The sequence below is a fragment of the Pseudochaenichthys georgianus genome, chromosome 5, assembly GCF_902827115.2.
Source record: "Pseudochaenichthys georgianus chromosome 5, fPseGeo1.2, whole genome shotgun sequence".
In the NCBI taxonomy this organism is placed as follows: Eukaryota; Metazoa; Chordata; class Actinopteri; order Perciformes; family Channichthyidae; genus Pseudochaenichthys; species Pseudochaenichthys georgianus.
The window spans coordinates 22,075,018-22,101,596 of record NC_047507.1 but is presented as its reverse complement, the minus strand read 5'-3'; the positions used below and the strand labels follow the sequence as shown (position 1 = coordinate 22,101,596).

At 39.9% G+C, this 26,579-nt stretch overlaps 2 protein-coding genes across 3 annotated transcripts in view; both read left to right on the top strand.

Moving 5' to 3' along the window:
- LOC117447427 (zinc finger protein 385A-like) overlaps nt 1–21,908 on the top strand; it is a 35,396-nt gene extending 13,488 nt beyond the window's left edge. For both annotated transcript variants that reach the window (XM_071203141.1, XM_034084166.1), the window contains exons 2-8: nt 1,523–1,668; nt 6,227–6,337; nt 16,874–17,045; nt 18,528–18,845; nt 19,420–19,607; nt 19,865–19,951; nt 20,084–21,908. In XM_071203141.1, the coding sequence (XP_071059242.1) occupies nt 1,523–1,668; nt 6,227–6,337; nt 16,874–17,045; nt 18,528–18,845; nt 19,420–19,607; nt 19,865–19,951; nt 20,084–20,320 (1,259 nt within the window). In that variant the 3' untranslated portion in view covers nt 20,321–21,908. The remainder of the gene's footprint in view (nt 1–1,522; nt 1,669–6,226; nt 6,338–16,873; nt 17,046–18,527; nt 18,846–19,419; nt 19,608–19,864; nt 19,952–20,083) is intronic.
- A 1,949-nt stretch (nt 21,909–23,857) lies between these two features.
- Nucleotides 23,858–26,320, top strand: gpr84 (G protein-coupled receptor 84). Its single transcript, XM_034084168.2, has 2 exons — nt 23,858–23,924; nt 24,853–26,320. The coding sequence occupies exon 2, from the start codon at nt 24,854–24,856 to the stop codon at nt 26,090–26,092; it is 1,239 nt and encodes a 412-aa protein (XP_033940059.1). The 5' UTR covers nt 23,858–23,924; nt 24,853; the 3' UTR covers nt 26,093–26,320.
- Nucleotides 26,321–26,579: the final 259 nt, after the last annotated feature.

Below are 26,579 nucleotides of genomic sequence, written 5' to 3'. Positions count from 1 at the left end.
TCCACTCTAATATCTTGTTTTGCAACCTAGATTACCTTGTGAACTCAATACTTCTCATGCAGCATATGCAAAAGCAGCAGTGGCAGTTGCTACAGCTTAGCTTCCGCTGCCTCCCAAGGACTAAAGCAGTCTGAGGAGGGAGAGACTTTCCCCTCCATCTATTTCTGATGCTGACAGCACATTCTTTACGTCTCCCCTGCTGTCAGTGAAAGGAGCCTCCTCTGCTGTCACTAAAATAGCCTTTTCTTCCCTTCGTTTCGACAAGTGACCAGTTTTTCTTTTCAAATGAAACAAAATTGGCAAGTAGTCATCACAAAGCAGTGACAATAAAATATGTCTACTGCATCTAATCTCAGGGGAAAAGATTATACAAATTCTGTCTGTATAGAAAAATTGGGTTTGAAGCACCCTGCTGTTTTTTTTTAACACTAAATCGAAGAAGAACAATGACAAGCAGAAGTTAAGAGGGAGCAAAATAGAAAGAGGAAGAGGGGGAAGAAACAAAACAGCTAGAAGGACTAGTGCTGGAGTGAGAAGTAGAGATGAGCGATACAGAGGCAGGCAGACAGAGCATGGGACCATGAAATGGGGATAGAATACTGTGCTTGGCGAGAGAGAGACAGGCAGAAATGGAGAAAAGGCAGATATCTGCAGCACCCCAGCTGCGAGGCTTAAGGAGCTTAGCCCCCCTGCCCATCACAGAAGACTCCTCAAGTGCAGGCATTCACCACTGCTGAGCTACTGCTGAGGGAAGAGTGAGAGCGAGAAGCCAAGAGAGGAGAAGTGTGGGTGGTTAGCGGGGCTCAATACGGGAAAATGACGCAGAAGATGAGGGTTTGCATTGACAAAAAGGGGAATATGAGATTAGCAGGTACTTATAATATAATACTTAGCTTTAAATAAATAGTTTGAGATTTAGTACAAGTCTATCGAGAGTGGATGAGAAATTCAATACAACTCTTATGTTCGAACAGTAATTATGTAACCAGCAGCTGGTTAGCTTAGCTTAGCATGTTTGGGGGAAACAGCTACTCTATCTAAATGTACTGTGGGAATGTATTGCTCCCGGGCCAAGAAATCCTGCAAACACCCTGTGAAACCACAACGTATAATTTTACACTTATGTTTATAGTACGGAATAAACATACAAGATATTACTTGTTAATAAGTGACCTTTAGAGGTCCTGGCATATTTTGTTACCTTTTGGACATAGCCAGGCCAGAGCCATCTGTGTCCCCATTACCTGTTATGAGATCTACAACCCAGTCTCACGGCATTTCTTGTTATAGTCACAAAATGTAATCTATTGATTCGTGTTTACCAACACGATTTTCTCATTTTTCCGCAGTTGGTATCTAAATGTGCATTTAGTCCTTTGAGAAAACATTTTCACCAACAAACCTTGTGCACACGTTTCAGTTTGTGATTCTCGTCTGTCAGAGCAACACTTGGTATAAATGACTAATAGGGCTTTATTGTTTTCTAATTTTGTATTCTCTTATTTCCCTGTTTCTACCACAGGAAGTGTAAACCGCCCGGGGCCGGTCCCTGCCTTCCTCAGGAGCCCCTCTGTCTTCCCGACCCCGCTGGACATGAAGCACTTCCTCCAGTTCCCCCTGGAGTCGCCTCACCCCGCCAGCATCGGCCTCTTCCACAACTTTAATACAGTGAGTGCTCACAGTCTTACCTGCACACGAGCGTTAACACACCTCTGACATTTGTCTTGTTTCACTTAACATAAGACAGAGCAGGTGTTGTGTCAAATGATGCACCCCCGTCGTGAAATGCACCCCCTGGCCTACCGTAAAAAGCGCCCCCCGAAAAAAAAGATGCTTCTATTAATCCCACCCTCAAGCATTTTGGAGGGTATAGTTGTAGGACTAGTACCAATAAATGGAGCACGTTTCATGTATGTGACACGTGTATTGTCAGAGATAGCAAGGGGTGCATATCGTGGCAACCAGGCTGTTCATAAAAAGCACCACCCAAAATAAAAAAAATTATATGAATCCCACCCTCAAGCACTTGATGTAAAAATAAACAATACATTGTAAAGCACAAGTACAAGCAAAAGTATACAGACAGGACGTCACAATTAAATAAAAAAATATATTAAATAAAAAATTAACTGAAAAATAAGTAACGAATGAATGCAAAATCCAGGATTCGACAACCATCAAAAAGACAACATAGAATAGCGGACTATACATTCAAATGCGCGTTCCCATGTCAAGGGGTGCATTTCACGACGGGGGTGCATCATTTGACACAACACCTTTATTCTGTTGTGGTTTTGGAGCGTTGCCTCCAAGTGATTAAGTGTTGAGGATTTATACTGTGTAATCTAAAATGATATGGTGACAGCTGTTTACTTTTTATTCCGCAGAGTGAGTTTCAGCATAATTGAGAAAATGCCCTGGTGACTGTTTTACTGCAATAAAATGAATTACAGCTAATCAATTGTATAAGAGGCACGCACAGGGCTGGATTCTCCAGTCAGCATTTTCTGCAGCTTCCTCTCATTTCTAGATTGGGTTCCATGTGAAGGTCAGCGTGGCGGAAAACAGGGATGCACATGCAACACATCCACACAAACACACACACACACACACACACACACACACACACACACACACACACACACACACACACACACACACACACAAATTGTCATCAGGCTTATCTTTATGCACTCGGGCAAAATGACCCTTCATCAGGTCAACCATTCATCCTGCCTCAGCTAGGACATGAGTGTGGCCACTAATGCCAGACCACCTAAATTCAAATCACTCTCTGTCAGCACAGTCAAATTGTAAACAAGTCTAAAACACAGCTGTCATCCAGTGATAGAACGCCGCAGATCAGCAAGTCTTAATTTAAAAAACGGACAACACGTCTTTAAAGCCTTAAAGGACACAGAGATGGACAAACTACCAAAATATATTTCTGTATTATGCTTCAGTTGGGGTATACACTTTCTGTGGAGTGTGGAGTTATGCAAGTTATTTAGAGGTTTATATAAGGCGTAGTTTACCACGAATACAGCTAATTTCCAAATAATTAAGATTCTCAGGAGGATACTGCAGGTCTCACCTTCTTGCATCGAGACAGAAGCTGTGCAGTACAGCAGAGATTTTGCTCCAGAGAGAAATACATTTTCTTTAAAGCTGAAGTCTAATGTACAATCTATAGTTCCTCAGTGTGGAAAATAAATATTATTTCAAAGTTATAATTATTATTACTTTCAATATATCAAAGCTCTTTTTGATATTGTTTATGGTTTAAGCTTATATTGATTCTACCTACCCTTCGCCTTGCATATCAATAGACAATGAACTGAGAGGAAACAATGTATGCACATATCTGACGTGTTCAGTAGTACATGCTAAGATCAATAGTTCATTGTTACCTTGTCAAATACAATGGCCATCTAACCTGATAAACAGACTACTGTAATTCTGTGTTTCTCTATAATCCAGTTTGCGTTCATACACCCCTTCTGCAATAATAATAATAATAATAATAATAATAATACATAGTGGCAGTTTTCTGTAAAGGGGGAGGATGTTAGTTTTCCCCCGAACCAATCAGAAGCAGGCAATATATCTGTCCCATATCATTTTCAGCTGACACAGAAGCTGCAGGACAGCTTGCCGGGAGCAGTTTTCATGTTGAGTGAAGTTATATTATTGATTTAAGAGCTGATATAATTTTAAGTTTACTAAAATGAGCCTGTATGACTGCATGGATCTGGAGCCTTGTCAACACTTTCCTGGCTCTGGCGCAGATGTCGACCCCAATTTTTATTCTCCCTGCAAAGCACTGATTGGCTCAGTTGTTTCTCTAACGGCAACTAGCTGTCAAAGAGCACAGCGCCAGATTAAGAAGCTTCCTGTCATCTTTAGTTGTCTTTATAAAAATGGCTACAGCCTGTGGTCAATAACATACGATTTCAACAGAAAAATGGAACCTGTAATACAAAAATACATTAGTTGCTACCTCCAAATCTATCAAGACTAAAATCTTAGGAATTTGTACTTGAATGATCTTACTCTTCATACTATAGTGTACATTTGATATTTAGGAATGGAGCTGAAGAGAGCCACATTTATCAATATGACACACAGTGTAAGCTAGCTGCTACACAATCTCCACTGTTTGAGGTAGGAAAAAGAGAAAGAGGAGACAGAAAGCAGACTAATAGGCTAATGAGGGTATTGCAGTAGGGACAGGTGTTAAGAACGAGATCATGACGAGAACAGGTGGTTAAAGAATGGCAGAAAGGAACTGTGATCAGAGGCTCTGCTTTATTTTTCATTATACTAACTCATTCTTCATCAATCATTACTCCTCCCATGATACTGAAAACCTTGTTAGCGCGCAAATTGGGATACATTAGACGAGTTTCCATTCAAAAATTGGAAAAATAAAATGCAAAGTATGAGTTGGTTAAACGAGGTAAACAGTCGTTGGTGCATTTGATTTGTACAGACAGAACATGCTAACTGCTATCGTCATTTTAGGGAGAACCATGTCATTTTTGTTTATTTCATGTATGAATGTGAGGAGGGTAACATCTGATTTGTGTGGAGCATTCAGGCTATTTTTGACCCTTCAGAAGAGCGGAAGATTTAGTGGATGTGGAAGTCCCATGCTCAATGTATGTCATCATGAATTCACTAAATGTGTTTCCTTTGCACTTTGCTGTATTTTGCTTTTATCGAAACAACAACTTTTCCCCCTCAGCCAAGCGTTAAAACCTTTTTTTGCAATGTGCTCATTAAAAACAGGTGGATGGAAACGCACATACATAATTCACTCAGATACACACAAAGGCTGTCATACACTCAACCACACACAATGTTGCCACAGATGTAAACAAACCAAGTTGGAGGTGTTACAGGTCTTAACATACAAGCACAAAACAAGAGATAGGTGCACTGGAGGCATGAGTTAGAGGCAGGAGGGTGAACTCTATAAATATTCCGAACAATGCATTCAAACAGGGTTTAAGTTTTCAGACCAATTATACTATTCCCCCTGTGCCTGGAGCTTGAGAGCGTAACCAGTCTCTCATTTGGCAGCAGACGTTCACAGTCAGCACAGTGAGCAAGAGATGAGAGGCTGAGTAAAACCACAAAGTACTTTTGGCTGCTTAATGAGGGCAACACCCAGAGCTGAGGTTTTTTAACCCTGCCAACGGGTCAGAGGGCTCACACGTGTCCCTTCAAGTAAGCTAGAAATGGGGTAACACTTCAGAGTGATGTGGCAAATGCAGTATCTGTGCTTGATCCGAAAAATACAGGGTTGGTCGGTTTATTTAAGGAAAAGAGTCAGAATTTTGAGGGAGAAACCCAAGTATTTAATCCCATTGTTTTTCATATGTAAATATAAAGTGTTTAGAGTATACTGTTTGTAATCTTACTTAACATTTAAATGTCCATTTGTTCGGTTGTATCTATTTTAATAGATTTGTATGATTGTTTTAATACTACAATTGGATTTAATTGTGATAAATAGGATACATTTCTCATCATTTACTAATTTTAAATCTGTTTAATTAATATGTATACCCAATATGTTTTTAAGTGTATTAAATCTCAAATTAATCTATAAATGTTACAAATCTCAGTTGTTGTTTTTCAGAATACTTCATGTACAACCATTCTTGTCTTTTTTCTATATGTTTATTGTATTGTATTACAATTAACATTTATTTCTGTATTTTTATTATTTAATGTGCTGATTATTCGTAATGTTAAATTAAATCACCCTGCAGCCATATTTGATTGCTTTTCTCAGAGCAAGAACCCTACTGTCCCTACTTATCTAAAATACATTTCCACAGGTACTTTACAGAAAATATCTCTCTTGTTTTGTGTCATATTCTGGCAGGATGTTTTGAAAAGCAGCGACTCGTAGCGCAAACAAAGAACGCATTTTTGGAGATAGGGAGTCTGTCATTAGGCATGCCAAAGAATTTGGCAGCAGCAGCTTCTACTGAGATAACACACACCCTCCTGTCCATATCAATCTCTGCTCCCTCTACAATTCACTCTACTCTTTTTTATCTCCTAGCTTTCTCCCCCCTCAGCGACACCCCCTGTCATTCACCTGCACCTTTCCTTTAACATTTCTCTCTCATCCACAATAACTGGACAGCCTCTCTGAGCTCCTCCTGTGTTGCTGAATCTCCGATGTGACCTCTGGGTTGTCTGTTCTCAGATGGACCCCGTCCAGAAAGCTGTGATGACGCACACCTTTGGGCCGCCTATGGTGAAGACAAAGCGGCCAATCATCTCCTGCAATGTCTGTCAAATACGCTTCAACTCAGAGGTATGAAACCTTAAATACTTCAAGTGAAGGATTTTCTTTTACGGCAGATGGCACAGTAGACCTGTTAACCTTTGGATTTCTAAAAGACACCAAAGCAGTGAGCACGGGTGGTATAAGAGTGAAACTTGACATTTGAAGAGTTCAAAGGAACGTTAACCTCTTGTGGCCTTTTCAACTTGAAAGCATATAGGCCAAAATGAAAGAAATTGATTAAACAGTTTAATTTAACAATCTGTTCAGTGCTTCAATAAACATTAATCTGTTTGTCATCTTGCAATTTACTTATTTATCTAAATAGTTATCAGCGTAATACACCGTATTTAATTTAATTTTGCTGTACAATATTACATTTTACATTCTGTTCTTTATATATATATATATATATATATATATATCATATTCTATTTACGTGTATATAGACTTCTTGCACTATTTTTTATTTGTATTTATTATATATGTTGCATCATTGGCTCGGGTCATACGATTTTCATTTCCATTTCTACACTGTAGTTTATGTGCATGACATTAAAACCTTTTCATCTTGAACTGCTCAATTGTTAGCTGCAAATGTTAGCATATCCGGCTAACTAGCTTACAGTAGCAATCAAGCACGTCATTGACTAACTACAAATTCCTTCTAAAGAGGAAGTTGAAACAATCGCTGATGCCACCATGTTAAAATCACTTCACTGCCCTGTGCCATTTCTGAGGGCCTGGTCAGTGGCAGTTGTCATTTCAGCTGCCAAAACCAACCGTTCTTGTGAAGGCAACAGTAAGCTTGACAAGCGTAGCAACAGTAATTGAGTCCGGCAGAGCTTAGCCAAAAGTCAACCCGTAGCAGAGCCCTGCACCTGCAGTCATGGTGCATTCAATCAAGACCCAAAAACGTTGATGGCTGGAGTCAAAGTGAGTTGGTGATTGACTGTACAGCTGGAGCAGGTGAGAACTTGGTTCACAGTTTCACAGCTCTAATTTTAGCCTGCCCAGGAAGAGGTGTGGGGGAGGACGACTGAGAAAATCCCTGCCTGCCTAATTTATTCTGTGACTGTCCCAGTATCATTTTTGATGTCCTTCTGCACTCGAGAACCAAAGGCTTAAAGGGATTGTGTCGTCAAAAAGGAGAGTGAGCATGTTGAAGAACCTTTCTTTTAAGTGTACAGAGATTTAGCTGACTCTTGGAAAACACATTTGAGTATAACAAGTATTTAAGTCCAATGTGATAAGTGGTATGATGTGAACGAGAGTGAACGACAGCTTACAAGAGCTTGTCCTCAAAGCTGATGGAGCACATTTTCTACCTTTCTTTCACACTTGACAGATGGCACTATGCCAACATGAGGCAGACGGACCAAAATAAAAGGACAGAAGTGATGAAACTCTAGAGGAATGATTTGAGTGTCCCCATTAAAGAGGCAGTAGTTGAAAAACTCATAATGTGGACATCCAAAACCCGGCTACTGAATGACATGACTGATGTGTTGAGAGTCAAGTACTGGGCCTCTTACAGTGTGTGTGTGCATTTGTAAGTACTTATGTTTACATGAAATATTTTGATGGTTTGAGACTCCTTCTTAGCATGGAGATATCTGAAACTAAACAGCGCATTTCCCAGTGGACCACAACATTTCTGATCACGCTGCCTCTCTACATATCAACTATGTGTGGTCTCTTATACATTTATTTCTATAGAACAAGCTGAATTTGAATGCAGTGCTTTTTAAGGGTTAGAATTTGAATCTGAATTTGAGTAATGTAAAATAATTTTACAGATGAAACATTCCTGCTATTTAGGATCTACACTGTGAACTCTAACTTTAACATGAGTGGAAATCAAACAAAAGCTTGACCTATACAAGACTGGCTAAAAATATGAATGCATTCCAGGGATGAAGCGCTAAGTACTTGCACTCTAAATGCAGTGGTGTGTAAAGGACACAAGCAGGGAGGGAGTCATCTGAAACTCGTGTAACGCTGCCCTGTTCTCTCTGTGAGGGGCCGCTTAATTATATCTCCCCTGCTCAGACCTGCATGTTCTCACATGATCTCTGAGCATGATGGGATACAGAACATGACTGGGGGCCACAAAGCGCATGTTCATATTTAAATACTGTATGTATGAATATAAACATGTTTATCTATGAAAATCAGCATGTGTATGAGTCCACACACACACGTTGCTTTTTCCAGGCTTTATTTTACCTTTTATGCTCAAGGAAAACTGAGCTTTTGATCCGTCTGTGCTTGTAATATCAGAGTCTGTGCCGATACCTCCATTGGGAAGCATCAAAAATGAGGTGACATTTACAAAGTAGGGTTGGTTTAACTTTTCTAAAAGGACTTTTTACACAAGTATATATTAAGGTACAGTTACTCTTCTATTATATAAGGAGCCAGAATGCGCCACAGAGGTCACTGCCTCATTACCCAACACTCCCACGACAAAGAACCCACCAACACGCTGACGGTGTGTGTGTTCAGCCTCTTGTGGTTTTGTGGTTTTGATGTAGACAGAGATTGTTTTTAAACAGTGCTTGTGTTGGATGAGAATTAAAAAAATCCCACATATGTGTATATCCGGAGTGTCTGTAACTGGTGTCCCGTCTGTGAGTGAGATGCATTGGGATGTCTAATACTGAGCCACCTGTTTGTCCTGCCTGCTGTTTTACTTGTGTGCATCTGCTCTGCTGCAGCTCTACGGCACATTGCACAGTAACCTGAGAGACTGGGAGCTTAAAGCACGGTGGACATTCTTTAATAATGAAGGAATACTCTGCTTACAGTCAGGGCCGGCCCTGACCAATTTTCCGCCCTAGGCAAGATTTTAGCTGGCGCCCCCCCCCCCCCCAAAATGCAGACACTCACTATGATTCGCGCGTGCACGGTTGTGGCATGACCACCAACACAGAAAGATATTGACACAAGATGTGTGCAACTGTATTTAGTTTCCTATCCATTTGAACATGATTTAAGTGGGGGGGGGGACCTCACCTCCTCTAGGGGAAGACTTTTTTTTAAATATTGAAGTTAAAAGCATCAATCTGGTGCACTTTGAGAGCAACATTAGGAGATCTATGGAAACATCTCTCAACACATATGAAACAGAACTGAAAGCAGATTTTCTTTTTCTTTATGGATATTTTACAAATCACTCCCCTTTCGAACTGTATTCTTGTTTATTAATAACAACTTTTTTGTACCGTCAGTATTTTATACCTGTTTTTCACCTATTCTCTTATTTTTTATAACTATAATGATCATATAAAGGTGTGCCTTTACCTCACTGAGCTGAGGTTATCAGAGCCTCTCAGTCTTTCAGGAGAGAGCTCTCTAAAGCTCCCCCCGCGGCCGCTTACACAGTAAATTTCAATGTTAATAAAAGCACACAGAAGCTGTGTACGTTTTTTGGGAGTTTGATTTATTTTAAATTAATACAAATACAAAATAAAACCTATAATTGCATACTAAAACCATTATTTAAAAACAAGAACAATTTCACATAAACCTCTGGTTTTTACTGGGACTGGGGCAGTTCAACTTGATTTGGGGGGGGGGGTGCCATAGTTTATGGGCGCTGTACGCAATATATACGTAGTTCTGTTAGTATAAGATAATAAGATGTACTTTGTTGATCCAAAATCGGGAAATTGTGTTGTTATGAAATTAAAAAAAACAATTTTTTTTTTTTCGGCGCCCCCTATGGGTTGATGCGCCTTTAGCATTCACCTATACTGCCTATGCCGAGGGCCAGCCCTGCTTACAGTACAGCACTGGGCTTACTCACGCTGTCTGGGCTGGGCTGCACTTCAAAGGCAGACAAACACTCATTATTTTCACTCAAGACTTCTTCCGGTCATATGACACTAAAGTGCTTTAGTAAAACCAACATTTTTCTTTCATGTATATTACTGAGGGGGTGGGGGATTCAATGGGTGTCCCCGGTCACTAACAGAAAGTGAAAGAGGCAGATTGATTGATAGTGGCCATTCAGTAGCAGGTGCTTCTCACTGCTACTATGCTGTAGCCACACATGTTGCAATTATAACAATGCAATTCATTTTTGGCCACAGAGGACAGATTAGCCTGCCAGTGTTGAGAGCTCAGCTCTGCTGCAAGGCTGACGTCACACCATGCTGCATTAGCCATCGTCACCACTGCAGTACCATGCTGGACACTTCTCTCTCTTTCTTTTGCTCTCTCCGTCTACTTCTCAGGCCCAGAGCAAACCTTGTTTCATATCTCCCGTCTGTTCAGCAAGTCAGTTTGCTCACTATTTTCCTTGTCAGTTTTCCTGTTTGTGCTTCCCCCTCTGTGGGGTATACAGTATCATCTGTCCTTCTCTCCACCTCTCCAGCTACTTCCCACCCCCTCTTCCTGTCGCTGCTGCCTGTACCCCCTACAGTAGATTCGCTAGACCCACTCTCTCTGCTTTCTGTGCCTTTGTCGCTTTATAGATAAAACATCAAAGCACATCCTGCTTAGAGAAAAAAAGGATTTCAGGGACATTCACTTGCTCTCATTTTCTTCCTCTTAAATCCCATCTCTGCTTCTTCATTCATCTTAATCTACACAATAGTGTACATCATTTATATTTTATCATTATTCACTTTTGTTCAAAAGATTGGATGCGTTCATCTCTTTTACATCCTATTGTTTCAACTGCTTTCATCTCCCAGCTCTGAGGCTATTAGGCATGTTATGCTTGAATTGACGGCACACCTTCATGGATTTCCTAAGATCTGACACTAGAGGTCACAGGGAGAGTGAAAGTATCAAAGCTCGGGCAGAAAGAAAACAATCTGGAGTTGCAGTAAGGGAGAGGAAAATAAGTAGGATGGCAGCGCACTGTGTGAACTGCGAAGAGAAGAAGTACGTCAGCTTTTCAAACTCTCTGCTGTCATTTGTTCCTGGAGTTGTAGGGCTTCATCTCCTTGTCTAATTGCAGGGCTTTGGGTATAGCAGCAGCCAGAGGAGTTGGGTTACACAGGCAAAGCTATATCTGCCTTTCTGTCATCACCAATCAGGATGAGGGCTATATGCGTAACTATCATTGGCAGTTAATACCTCCAGCTTACAGAGGCATTGCGGACACGTCCCAGTGGGCCCTTTGCCTCAGTGAAGCATCCCACCCCTCAGTCAGCATGTACCTGTCACGTGCCTCGGGTCCCTCAGTCCTGTTACTGACATAATGAAACCTTATCTTATTTCCGCAGGCCTCGGCTTGTGAACACACACACACACACACACACACACACACACACACACACACACACACACACATATAATCTTTGTTACTGTAACAGCGAGAAGATAACAGGAACTATATATTTGCCTTTAAGTCTCACTCTTTCATTTTATTTCACTTGATTGGGAGTGGACCTCACAATTGAGATCTAACTCCAATATTAGGTGCTAGTGCAGGAGTTGGCGTCCAACACAGACCTTTTTATTGACTATACAACCACAACCTCAACCTCTCAAACCTTAAGGGCTGGCCACATCAAAAAGATAACTATAAATATATAATTTCTGAAAATAGTTTAGCTCAAGAGGATGGCTGAGTCCTCACTACAGCTATTACAACCACAACAGTGGGAAATTATGTTGTTGGGATCACAGCGATTTTATGATCGATACAAACTCTGAGAGACAAGTAAAATACAAATACAAAAGAGTATTCGTTTTTGAGGGTGGATCAATCACATACAAAGGACATGGGTTAACTCACACACATGAGGTATGTTGCTCAACGGAGCAGCAAAAAACATCAGGCTTATATAGTCCAAAACACGGAGAACAAAGCCGTAAATCGAGGTGCCGGAATGTCAGCCGCGGGTGTCGGAAAGTTGGGTCATCTGGATGGGTCATCTGCGGCTTCTGGACTCCCAGCAATGTGAGATAATGTAGGAGACAACAAGTATGTGCCTGTCTCCTCAGATTATATCAACAACCTAAAATGCTCGGCCTTCTCTGATCATAAAGAGGCAGCTGCAAGGCTGTTCACGTTTCAGAGCCACACATGATATCAGTGCATTAAAACAACCCAAAGAGTGGAGAAAACAGTATTTCTCCAACAGCTTTGTTATTCTCATTATTTATATTCTTATCTTAATTTCTTGTTTTGAGCAAAACACAGCAGGAACAGCTCATCAATACATATTCTGGGGCTCAGCTGGAGCTTGGAGTCAATGTTCATATTGTTAAATGTATACTGTAGATATCATAATAGTAAGCGATCATGGTGTGGACAGCCCTTTGTCTTTGTTTTAGATGCCGAATATTAATTATGTCCTAAACAATAGTTTATTTACCTTAACCTTGATCTCTCCATAACCAGTTATTGTCGTCATGTGCAGATTTGATGAATGATCGCTATCAGCTCTGACCAATACATTGTGTTTCCTGTCACTGCTTCACAATAAAAGAGTTTCCACCAGCCGAATATATTGAATGTGAAGCAGCAGTAGAAAATGTGTATCTTGAGTGAGTGAACAGTAAATAGTGAGGCTGCTATCAATCAGATGAACACAAAACACTGGATTACATTCGTACAGTGTTTTCTGTAAATACAAATTGTACAGAGTACAGGCACTAACACAACCTGATCTCACCAGAATGCGTGACTCCACCACGACTCCTTAACACCACAATGCGTGGTGGAGTCACGAACTTTGTTACATTTGCGTGTCGGCACCACGCAAACAACCCCAATGTAAAGTGAATGAGGCTCCTTTGTCGTGGTGCACACACGCATTTCTACAACGTGCATTGTGTGTAATGCAACTGTTAATTTTATTACATTAGTTTGTTTTTAAGGAAGGCCAGAGCTTCAGCTGTGTCAAATAGATTGTTCCCTTTAGTTAACGTTATTTAAAAGATAATGATCATGTCTTGTATTACGAGCGTCCATTCCCATTGGATAACGGAGAATTTTACACCCGGAAGTAAGTAGCCTATTCTCCTTACTGTCGATTGATTTTACAGTGATATCTGCACTACTCATCGACTAAAAAACACCAAATTGTCCTTGTTAATTACACAACATTGATTGGTTTGAATTGTGTGCAATGCTTTTGTATTTTCCCCCTTCGATTCGGAGAAACAAATATATTTTCGGAGTTTTTGGACGGCAGAAGACACTACACTACCCAGAATCCTCAGCTATCGTTTGGGACTACACCATGAACCCCGTGATCAGTCCTCAAGTTCTTTGATTGGTTGACCTCCAACTGCATTCCATATAAAAAAAAACGTTTCGTAAAAGAGAAAATCATACTTTATTCAGCAGTGCTTGCTTTACTCTTTGATAGTCATCACATGAATGCATTGTAATAAATGGTTTGGCTGCATTAAATATTACACATCTGTCTTAGTTCTTTATTTATCTACAGAGATCGGGCATCAGAATACACCGGAAACTATTCTTTTACCGTTCTGTTTTAATTTCACAATAAAGTTAGTAGTAATATTTTGTTTTGATATTATTGTTTTTTATTAACTACTAGACGACTGGGTCATGTTAAGACCATCTTTTTTTGGTTGCTATGGGTTTTTTCCATCGCTTTTGTGTTACAAATATCAAAACAATAACAAAATAATATTCGTCGTAAACTAAACCGGAAACAGCAGTATATTTTATTTTGTTAACACTGTAAACTTGACAGCCTTTTAACCTATGCTTTTAACCCAAACCACCTACTGGTTAAAGCACGTTATTACACGTTTAGAGTAATTGCAATGCAGGAAGATTGTGTTGCTTTTTAATGACTGTTTAAAATGCCTTTTTCTTAATGTCTTTCATTTTTGTAACGCACTTTTGAATGTGTTATATTTTATGAAAACATTCAAATATTAAGAGTACATACAAAATAGTGGGAAAGTAGAAGGTCAATTATATAAATATAGAATAGAAAATATCAAGAAGATACTCAAATGATATCTAGAGTAAAACAGTTTAGTGCCTGATAGGAGGATGTGCTAACTAATAAGGCTTTATTTAAAGAAATGTGCAGAATACGACAGTGTAATGGTGGAAGTATACACACATTGATAGATGTCTTGTAATGCACTGTTGATGAACCTGTGACCCAAGTTGTTCATTCATTGCATAACTACACTGTTGTGTGTATGATATGTCAATAAACCTTAGAAAATCTTGAAATCTTGAAAGGGATGTGCAAAATAGCAATTATATACAGTCTTTAATGAACTATTAGAGAATAACGAGTAATGAATGTGCTTTAAACGGATCTGCAGATAAATATTTAGTCTTCTCAAGCAACCAACTATCAAATATCTCGCCTGATTGTTGGCACTTGACAATCACCTTCACTGAATTTCATTCAGGTGTAACTAAAGTCTGATTTAAGGGTTGTTTATATTTCACATCATTAATCCAAATCTGTAAAGTAACTAAAATAAATGTAGTGGATTAAAAATACCAGGTTAACCTTAAAGAAAGCCCTCAGGATTATAAAAGACCACCATCACCCCAGCCACAAACGGTTCTGTCTGCTGCAGTCTGGCAGGCGGTACCACAGCATTCGGACTAAAACCACCAGACACAGAGACAGCTTCATCCCACAGGCCAGAAGACTATTAAACACCTGAACTTAGAAATAACATTCATCTGGCTGCTACTTAGAAATTATTTATCTAATATATCATATTCCAATCACTTGTATATAGACTCTTATTGCACAATTTCACTATTTTTTCTGTGCATCTGTTTTATTGCGTAGCACTGTCACAGGAGTCTGTGACCTAAGGGGGGGGGGGGGGTAGGACACGTTCGATTCCTGTTTTGAATAGTGTGCCGTCGATGGGTTTCATTCCATTTCAAAGTCCTTTTGGACGCTCTGTGTAAACGTCGCGCATCCAATCACAGAGGTTGAGGACTGATCACGGGGTTTGTCAAGCTAAGCACATGGTGTAGTCCCAAACGATAGCTGAGGATTCTGGGTAGTGTAGTGTCTTCTGCCGTCCAAAAACTCCGAAAATATATTTGTTTCTCCGAATCGAAGGGGGAAAATACAAAAGCATTGTACACAATTCAAACCAATCAATGTTGTGTAATTAACAAGGACAATTTGGTGTTTTTTAGTCGATGAGTAGTGCAGATATCACTGTAAAATCAATCGACAGTAAGGAGAATAGGCTACTTACTTCCGGGTGTAAAATGCTCCGTTATCCAATGGGAATGGACGCTCGTAATACAATACAGGGGACATGATCATTATCTTTTAAATAACGTTAACTGAAGGGAACAATCTAGTTGACACAGCTGAAGCTCTGGCCTTCCTTAAAAACAAACTAATTTAATAAAAATAACAGTTGCATTACACACAATGCACGTTGTAGAAATGCGTGTGTGCACCACGACAAAGGAGCCTCATTCACTTTACATTGGGGTTGTTTGCGTGGTGCCGACACGCAAATGTAACAAAGTTCGTGACTCCACCACGCATTGTGGTGTTAAGGAGTCGTGGTGGAGTCACGCATTCTGGTGAGATCAGGTTGTGCAATTTACATGGACCAGCAGGCAAACATCCAGATAACAACACTTCTTGATTGTCTCCCTTTTTACAGTGATTACACCAGTAGTGTTGAAAGACAAGAATATTCTAGAGGCTAATCTTCCCTGACAACCTCATCAGCACATCAGACCCGCAAACCATCGTCTCCACAGCCAGTTAATATTACATTACATTACATGTTACTTGTTAGACGATACATACTCAATACTGTGGGCAATCCCCACAGGAGCAATTTGGGGTGAAGTGTCTTGCCCAGGGACACAACGACATGCTGACTGCAGTGGGGTTTGAACCTGCATGTGCTCCCCTGATCCCAACACCAACACACTACCCACTGTGCCACAGCCTCCCATATATAATATAACACAGAAAACGCAGATTGCCGTAATTTGTGAGGATTTATTGGAGTATCCACGGGACAAAAAAGACATGGGTTTGTTCAGTAATATTTTCTTTAATGCAAGTCCACTGAAGTCTCCTGAGCACCCCTCGTATCAAACCAAAAATAACTTCCTGCTACTTTATCAACACATCCACACTTGCATCACTGGATAGCTCTTGCATCTACTGTAGCTGCTTTCTGCTTTGTTCACTTGTTTAAAAAATATATATATTGGACTTACATATTAAAGGTTTAACTGGTGTTACATTTGCCTGTATTGATGAGGCTCTTTGGTAATAGAAAACTATCAAGCCCATGTTTATCCATTAAATTGAAAAGGTTATGATTAATTACTAATAAACAGACAAACAACTAATTATGGCACAACAATGTAACTATTAAGGTCAAAGGCAACAAAAAAGTCAAATGTTTAATACCAGTGTTACTAATGGAACAGAACTCACTTGGAGTGTGGTTCTCTTTATTGACCTCAATGACTCTCTAACTGAAGGTCATAGTGTCAAAGAAAAAAGGGAGGAAGATACATTTTCATGAATCAAGTCATGCCAAATTAAATCCAGGATTTCATTTTACCTCAGATATGTCTTGTTTTTCCACCAGAGCCAGGCAGAGGCCCACTACAAGGGGAACCGCCATGCTCGGAGGGTGAAGGGGATTGAAACATCCAAAACATCTCGTTTCCAAGATGGCGACAAGCAGCACCCTCCCCCTGCATCTCCCTCCCCACCAGGCATGTCACCATCTAGCCCTGAGCCTGATCCTAATAAGCAGGGTGAGCATCACCTGTGACATATGAAGTTACACACAAACACACACGCACACACACATTCAAATCTGTCTCTAAATGGCACAGATGCACAGCTGTTGTGTGAAGTAATAGGATAGAAACTAAGCAGAGATTAGTGTTGATGCCCTGCTTTCTAATAGGGATGGGTAAAATGGCCAAAATCTTTTTTCCCAATATAGCTAGTTTCATATCTCAAAAACTATCTACATGATATAGCATGTTCTCCGGGAAATAACTACATTAGGTAACATACAGAAAGCAACACATATGTGACCCGCTCTATCGAAATCAGTCGGAAGTCGCAACGGCTCATTTCAAAATAAACGTGGATTTGCGTAAAAAACTATTTTTTCGGGGTTCGGGTGTTTTGTTTGATTTTAAATAAACAAAGTCTTGGCTTTTAGAATATGAAACTTGTATTTCCAAAATCACACGATGAATACATGTTTGAAGCTTGTAAAGGGAAGATGACAGGCACCTCTCATTCGCAATCTGCTCTTCCGCAGCGCCGCCCCCCCTCCCTCCGGCTGACATTATGAATGTAAGGCGTATAGTAATCATAGATAACACGGCAGGGTCCATTACAGTTTGTTTTCATCCGATTTCAATTAAACAAAGTCTTGGATTTCAGAATATTAAACTTGTTTCGGCAAATTCAGATAATAAGTACAGCTTTGAAGCTTGTGACGGCATAATTACAAGCGGAGAACGGAGTAATCTAACGTCACAGCAGGCATAACAACAGCCGGTGTTTCTCGTGAGGGTTTTTTCCCCGGGAAACAAACACAATACACACAAACGCAAAATTACACAAACACACACACACGTATACACACACACACTTGCGAGCTTCCCCCAGACCAGTAATCCAAACGAAAATATCTTCCCTCCGTACTACTTTGATCATTTGCTCCGCTAATAATCAATCAGATTGATGGATTCCAGAGAAGAGGAAACTTTAAAGGCCTTTTTCTCAAAATGAGGACTCGGTCATTATATAATGTGACATATTTCGCTTAATATTTGGAGTACAACAACAATCCTGATATCATTATAAAGCTAGGAATATCCTCTTTCCAGCAGTGTATACAACTCAAAATGTGTCTTCGGGTCAATGCGGCTGATTTCGATAGAGCAGGTCACATATTATATTCCTCAAAAATATTTTGCATCATATGTCCTGAGAAATACGAGTTAGTATATGCTTGTTATTATTGATATACACAAGGTATTTACGTATCACAATATCTTCAAATAAGATTTAATCAAGATTTGATTGCCTTGAAATATAACAGATTATCATATGTAATTTTTGCCAGGCCCAAGTTTATAATAAGAAAATATGCAAATCTTTTGTAAAGTTGTTGTTTTCATACTTTTATATCTTGACAATTTGGGTTGAACTTAATGATATGGCTGACTTTGGACAAATAGTTGACTAATCAGAAAACATTGTGCTTTTTACAGATGACATCCTATCCTGTCCCAACTTTAACAATTCACCTTTGACACCTATCTGCCTTCCAACACCCACACTGAGCTCAGATGCAGAGTGTCCCTTCTTGCCTTCTGTCAGCACACTTTTACCCTCCCCTCCCTCCCCCACCGCGCTCCTCAGCACCCCCCCAGTAGAACCAGCAGCGGCTGGTCTTTCCGACATCCCGTCTCCAGCACCCAGCCCTTCTTCAGGAGAATCAGAGGAAGAGAAAGCCAAGAAGCTTCTCTACTGTTCCCTGTGCAAAGTTGCTGTGAATTCCCTCTCACAACTGGAGGCACATAACAAAGGTAGGAGTGAACATGTTCACAAGAACATCACATCACTGAGTATGCCAAACATGCTATTGGCATATTAATCCCGACAAACAACAGCATTAAGTATTATTCACTTTTAGAACAAACTTCAGAAACCCTGAATTCCTGTATTCTGCATTTTAAGTCCTAAAAGCTCAACCAGGTGCATTAGCACCACTTAGTGGAGAGAATGATAGGTTCAAAACTGCATGATCTAAATGGTTGGATAGGTGGTCATAAAAACTTGACCTCCTACCACCTACACTACAGTATATATTGTCACAGGCAGCAAATGCAATAACAGGAAAACCCTCATACCTGGAGTGGATATATTTTATAACATTGACAGCTTGAGCAAACAATGTCATGACAAGGTCCTTTAGTCGATGTTCTGGAGAGCTCTGTCATATCACTTGATGTAGTTTTCCTAAATGTCATTCCTTTTTTGCACTTTAATGTCTAGTCGTCAACGTTAACTTTGAAATAGCCTTAGTTTTCAGTGTATGCATTACAAAGTTACGCCCCTTAATTGCCATTGTAGATTAAACCGTTTTTTTATTGTTTCAAGGTACCAAACACAAAACCATTCTGGAGGCTCGCAGTGGACTGGGGCCCATTAAAGCATACCCACGTCTGGGCCCTAAACTCAGCCCAGAGCAGGGGGGGGAGCTGTCTTCTGACCCCGACACTCAGGAACGCACCTTCCACTGTGAGATCTGCAATGTCAGAGTCAACTCAGAACTGCAGCTCAAACAAGTGAGAAAAACCCACACGGTCAAATCAAATCAAATCAAGTTTTGTTTAAAGCACATTTAAAAGCGATTTTTGGTCGAGCCAAAGTGCTGTACATGTAATAAAAACACATTACTACAATCACAATAAAAGACAATAATTTACAACAGAAATATAAAAAACTAAAACACAGGGAATAGTGGTTAACCACGGTGGTTATAATGGCACTAGCAATCCCAATAAATACAATTATATTTATCATTCTTTTCATTTTGTTTCAGCATATATCTAGCCGAAGGCATCGGGATGGAATTGCAGGGAAACCCAATCCCCTTCTCAGTCGGCACAAGAAGCGCACTGACTTTATGGTAAGAACTCAGATGATCTTTCTCACATATTCCATATTTATCAATTCCGCACCATAAAACACTATCATTTAGAGGTTATGGAAATGATTGCATGCCTCAATAAATGTCCTTTTTTTCATTACTTTTTTTAAGGAACTTCCAAAATCAATGGGGGCTGGACTTTTACCAAATCCCCTGGCTTTGGCTGCAGCGATGGCAGCCGCAGTCTCCTCCAATCAGCTGGCACTACGTCCCCCTTGTCCAACCTCCCACCACCACCCCCTCCATCCCCACCACCACCTCTTACAGGGAACCCCCCTCAGCCTGCTGAGACCCGCCCCTGGCCCCATGCGCACCACGCATGGGCCAATCCTGTTCACTCCTTACTGACGGTGAGAGAACGGGGTAGAATGAGGAAGAAGCACACTGTGAAGTGGAGGCCTGCAACCCTGTGTCATCAAGAGCCAATCAGCTGCTGTGGCTGCAGCTGCTGTTTCAATAGAATAAAAACAGCGGACATAAATATGACTCTTAATGTTGCATTCTGCGGTTGCAGACGGCTGCTGTTACGTTAACAGGGAGAACCACAGACATGAGTCTGTATGTTTCCATCCTCCCCAGTTTCCTTCATCTATCTGCCAATCATCAAGTAGAGTCTGGATAATCTGCAACCAAATCATTATCTTCATCTAACATATGATCCACTGTATCCGTCTCAAAACCCTACCTCTCCTATGTTTTTCACTTTAAGCTTTGCAAGAATTCATCACATATCCAAAGCATCATTGTTGTCAGAAACATGGCCGCTGGGTTAGATATAGTCATTGCGTCTGATGTTAGCTGGTATCATAAAGTAGCTGTCACAGTATAGTGGAATATACCACTGTAGAGTTCTGTTTTTGTGGCCTGTTAAGACAAAAAGGTACCAATCATTTCCATATTGTTGCTGCAGTTACTGGTAAACATTTGTCTGTATTGTACATCTACATTTTCATAGCTGTCCCAGGTGGTGTATATTAACCTCTTAAGGACAGAAACAGGAAGTAAAAGAGGAACAGAAAAAGGGAAGAATTTACATTATGTCTTAAAACTGTACTGATGTGTATGTCAACCCCATTTACATTTTGGGAAGCGTAGTTGTAGTAAACATGTGCAATATGCAGATGTCAGTGTCAGTGTGAAATGCAGTAAGTTTGGAGAAAAGAAGGTAAACCTATGCTATTAGTTTCTTTAGTGAAGGCAACAATGTAACGGTCTATCCAGATGATTCTCCATGTTCTCCCTAAATGGCCACTGACAACCATGTGCATAAAGTCCAACAAAGCACATACGTGTTGAAAGTTCTCAATGTAAACAGCTGAAATTCATACAAAATGACAATATGTTTTTTTCACCACACTACGCATCACAGAAAGGTTTAAGTGTCTCAATCAGATCGTTTCAACACTGTGAGCAAAGGAGGAACATGGTTGATGAATAACTTTAGTAGCAGGTCTTTGCAATATATGCACATTTAATTACAACATTTTCACCAAAACAAGGGGGCTGAAGGACACCAGATACAGTATATGTTACAGACGGAAAAGGGCCACATACACAGCTGAGTAGTTGTACAACACAACATTTTGGGTAGTATTATAGGCTTGTAGTGGGTTAACATTGTTCGTTTTTCTGCTCGGCCTTGTGTGCTCCGACCCTACATGAGCCCGATCTATCCCTGTGAAACTATCATGATGGTTTGTGAAACATTAGAGGGACGTTTTAGGAAACAGTAGCAATACTTTAAGCACTCCTGCTAACTTTTCTTGTTAACTGCAATAAAAAGACTATTGTCTTCAAATGTATGAATTGTTATTTAGGACAAGTGTATTAAAACATATAGTGTAGATGATTGAAAACCTATGAAAAAGGTACATGTTGGGGCTTCCTAATTGTTAACTTGTTGTTAACTAAACTAAATTATATATCAAATCAATAAACTGAGTTTACCATTGTAAGCAATGTTGATTTGTTTGAATTATTTGCTGTTTTTCAAATGTAATGAGATATGACAATAACAATAAATCACAAATGTATTTGGTTGTACAAGTAGTTTAGTAATGTGATAATCGAATACTACTTATTTCAAGTCACTTTTGACATACAGTACGAAATATATATGTTTTTGCCGAACAACAGTTGTAATATAAATTACATTTGATGATCATGAAACTGTCAGAGCGCCAAAGTGCAAAACATTAGATCTTACCAACAGTATCATTTGTAAATATATTGATTGTTTATTAACCCAGCCGTGGTCATTTTCACACAAAAGTACAGCAAGTATCAAAGCTTGTGGAATTTTTGAAATTGTTCCCTTTATCTACTCTTGTTCGAAATGTGGGAACGGGTGAAGTTGGGGCCCCTTGGAGCCCCTTGGAGCTTCTGATGCCCTTCTGACCCAACATACCTTTATTCTTGTTTATCATTTACACAAAGTATTAGGAGATTACTAATATGTATGTGAACTGACACAATTGGTAACACCTAAAATATGTTATCGTGCAGTTACATTTTGTGCGATTAATGTAAAAAGCTATTCTTGAGCTATGCCAGAACTTACAAAAAAGACATAATGAGGATTGAAAACAAAGGTTTCTTTCAGAGAGAGATGTCTGTTCGAAAGGAAGTGGTAAACTATTGCGACAACCTGAGCTTGCTTTCACCTGGAACACTAAAAAATGGGCTGTGATTCTGTCTGAGTTTAACTTTCCGTAAGCACACTACAAAGAAGCTAACCTATATTCTGACTCTTGTTGATTAACAAAATGCTAATGAACCACACAAACCAAAAAGAGGTTGACCTCTTCTCCTGCTAAAGTGTTTCGTGGGCTAAAGAAAGAAAGCAGCTTCTTCAGCACAAGATATAGCCTCTGAAGAACCCTCCAAATTTACCCTGATATTGTTCAAACAACACCTTGAACAACACCTGCTCCCACCATCGCAAACCTGTTGGTTTACTCAGACTTAGGGGATGAGAAGCAAAATAAAATGTGTGACACATGTTTAAGCATTTTCCTGTTTGTTTTGTGTTCTGTTTTTACCCCTTCCTGTTTCTCAACATCGCTGTCATCCAAAACTCCTGGATGTTGAAGTTATGTTTCTTGTATTATTCTTAAACAAGTTGCAAGAATTGGAGTCTACATTACTGATGTGCACAATCACAATTCATTTTGGAAACCCCTAACCATACTGTGGCTCTTAAGATGTCTTAACTTCTATATTAACAGTTAAGGAAACCGTATTGGGTGCATTACTTCCACTTGGTGGGGAGAATTGCAGGTTAATTATAGGATATGAGTGGTGTAAAGGTTTATTAATACAATATCAACTACGCCAAACATTGTGTTTATCACATCAAGCCATCACAAAAACACACTGTCACCTCAATACAACTGAGAGGCAGCATTATAGCAAAACCTGAGTTCTGTTGTTATGGCTTAAAAGGAAAAAGTCACTGACATTAAAGTACTTGTTTGGTATTTGCCGTATGACTAGATTTTCACACTTGGTTCGGTATAGATTGGTCCACCACTGATTGACATAAACGTCTATGTGAATCAGAGAAATTGTCAAATTGTGTATTAAAGCCTTTGTAGTCTCATATGTCCATCACTAATTTATCATTGCAATTGCAGACAATAAGTACTTTCCATATATATATATATATTTGAATATACAGTCCCTAGGTTTAAGTGACTTAGATGCAGTATGGTTAATCCATTCTGATGAAAATGATGTTTAGCAAATATGCAAACTTTCTCTTCCCCACTATAGCTATGAACTGGAAAAACCTTACCTCGTACCGTGCAATAGAGGGTAGATGGTTATTAGGCAACACAGAGGATGCACATAAAATGTAACACCAGCAGGAAGCCTGACATTCAGAGCCACAGATTACAGCAGAGAATGACACACACACAATTAGAAGACTGGCCACATCTTCTGCTTTAAGGTAAGACCTGTATAATGATATGTTATAATAAGAGGCTTTACACTATATATTTTTAATACATCTATTTCAAATATCTTAAAATATTTGTTATTGTTTGTTTTATCAAAGTTGTTAATTCTTGCTTTTTGTATGGTATGTTATATTATTTGAGTTATGTGCAGAATTGACCGCAGTGATTTGAACATAGGCTAAGAGGATAATAATATATATCAAATAATGACGGGGCTTTTGAGCAACTGTTAAGTGCAGGACCATTGTATTATTGTATTGTTTATTATTTATACATTCATTAAGGGCTATTTTATACTTTGACTTAATACCAGAGAGAAACACTTCACTGCATTTATTTGACAGTTTTAATAACTTGTAACTTTGCAGATTCAGCTTATTGATACACATTATAAATCACCTATAATCATATTATATGAGCAGTATATCATATAATTACAATACACTTGAATATAAGCTTCCCAGCTGCATCATTAAAGTAATTAAACATTAGTGCATCAATGATTCCAATCCAATAATATATCATATTATGATTCTACAATAAATGCAGGACTTTTACAACATTTAAATGCAGTAATTCTTCATTGTGGTAATGCTATTTTCACTTAACTAAAATAACTGAGTATTACTGATCTACCATTGATTTTAGGTCAGTAAACCACAGCAGTCGTAAATTAAATTAGTTCTATTATCCTAAAACTGCAGAAAACAAACTTTGAAAATATAATTGTTTTGCTCAGTAATAACCATAATGAGGATTGCAAACAAAGGTTTGTGGTGAACCACAGTAACGACCTGTGAGTTCCTTTTTGTTCTTTCAAAGAGGGGTGGGGACAACTTGGTTTCTGTTTGGGTGTAACTTTCCGTAGGCACACTACACAAAAGCATTACCTGTATCCTGATTCTTGTTGGTTGACAGAATGCTGATGAACTACACAAACCAAACAGAGGAGGACCTCTTCTCCTGCTACAGTCCTTCAGTCGTGGGCTACCGGTACTTTGCCGTGCTGTGGGGATGTGCGGTGACCCTCGTTGGTACGGTGGGGAACCTGATGACCATTCTGGCCTTTGCTCTAGACCCACGTCTGAGGACTCGCTTCAACGTGCTCATCCTCAACCTGGCTGTAGCTGATCTCCTATACTGCACCATACTGCAGCCCATATCAGTCGACTCCTATCTACACCTCAGATGGCGCAGTGGTGAGCTCTGGTGCAGCATCTTCGGCCTGCTCCTCTTCCTCTCCAACTCTGTATCCATTATCACCCTCTGCCTAGTTGCTGTGAGCCGATATCTTCTGGTGGCAAAAAGGGCTTTGTTTGAGCGTGTCTTCTCTAGCCGTGGTCTTATTTTACTACTGATCTCAACGTGGGCACTGGGTTTGGCCAGCTTTGGCCCACTCTGGCCTGTTTACGTATTTGTGCCAGAGGTGTGCACATGCAGTTTCCATCGCACCAGGGGTCGTCCCTACAGTACCATCTTGCTCTTTTTTTACTTTTTCATTGGGCTGGGCTTTGTAGGTGTTTTCTACTTCCTTATTTACAGACGTGTCAGGATTGCGTCTCAAGCGTTGCTTCGCTACAGATTCAGCCGCAGATCCTCCAGGAAGAAACCAGCTTCTTCGACACAAGGGACCGATGACAGTGGTGTAGAAAGTGGCATGGCAAAGACATGTAGCTGTGAGATGAGCAGCCAGGCGGATCTAACTCAAAATACAGATGAGATCACCTGTGAAAAACCTTCCAAATCTACCCAAGTGACGGCTCAAGATCCATCAGTAACTAGGCAACCCCTTGATACTGTCAAAACATCCCCTTCAACCAGACCTGCTCCCGCCAATGCAGCACCCTCCTCCAACTCAGCAACTTCAGGAGATGCTGATGAATTTAAGCGGGTGACACGCATGTGCTTTACTGTGTTTTTGTGTTTCGTCTTCTGCTTTGTCCCCTTCCTGTTGCTCAACATAGCTGACAAACAGAACCGCGCCCCTCAAGTACTGCACATGTTCTGTGCAAACCTCACCTGGCTCAATAGCTGTATCAACCCCGTGCTTTATGCCGTCATGAACAGACAGTTTCGACAGGCCTACCACATGCTGCTCACCAGGGCTGCCTCACCTGTTTCCTGCCTTTGGACCTGGAGGTCAACGCTGAGATTCTAAACTCTGTGAGCTCAAATTTGCCAGATGTTTCTCCTCCTGATATAAATAGCTGTCATTAAGGAACAAATCAAGTTTGAAATGTGTTTCCTATAATGCATTTACGTGCATTGCCAACATTCCAGGCTATATTTACTTCACAATATCCATATAAAATGTATGTTTATGCCTTGTATGTCTTGTATGGAATCAATTACATTTTGTAATAAACAATCCATGGTTGGATACAGACTGTTGAGTTAGCCAACATTTCACCACCACTAGTTTTATCGGTGACTATGAGAAACCACCAAATTACAACATCAGCACAGGATATTCCTGTCCAACAAACATGCCTAAGTAATTTCAGTATTTAAGGAACCTACTGTATGACTGTGTTTCTTCCACATATTGCCTTTGACGCGCTGATTGATTATACATGACTCATGATAACGTTTTCTGGTGATTTAGCCTTAGGTTTGACATGTGGGTGGAGTGTGCTTGTTTAATC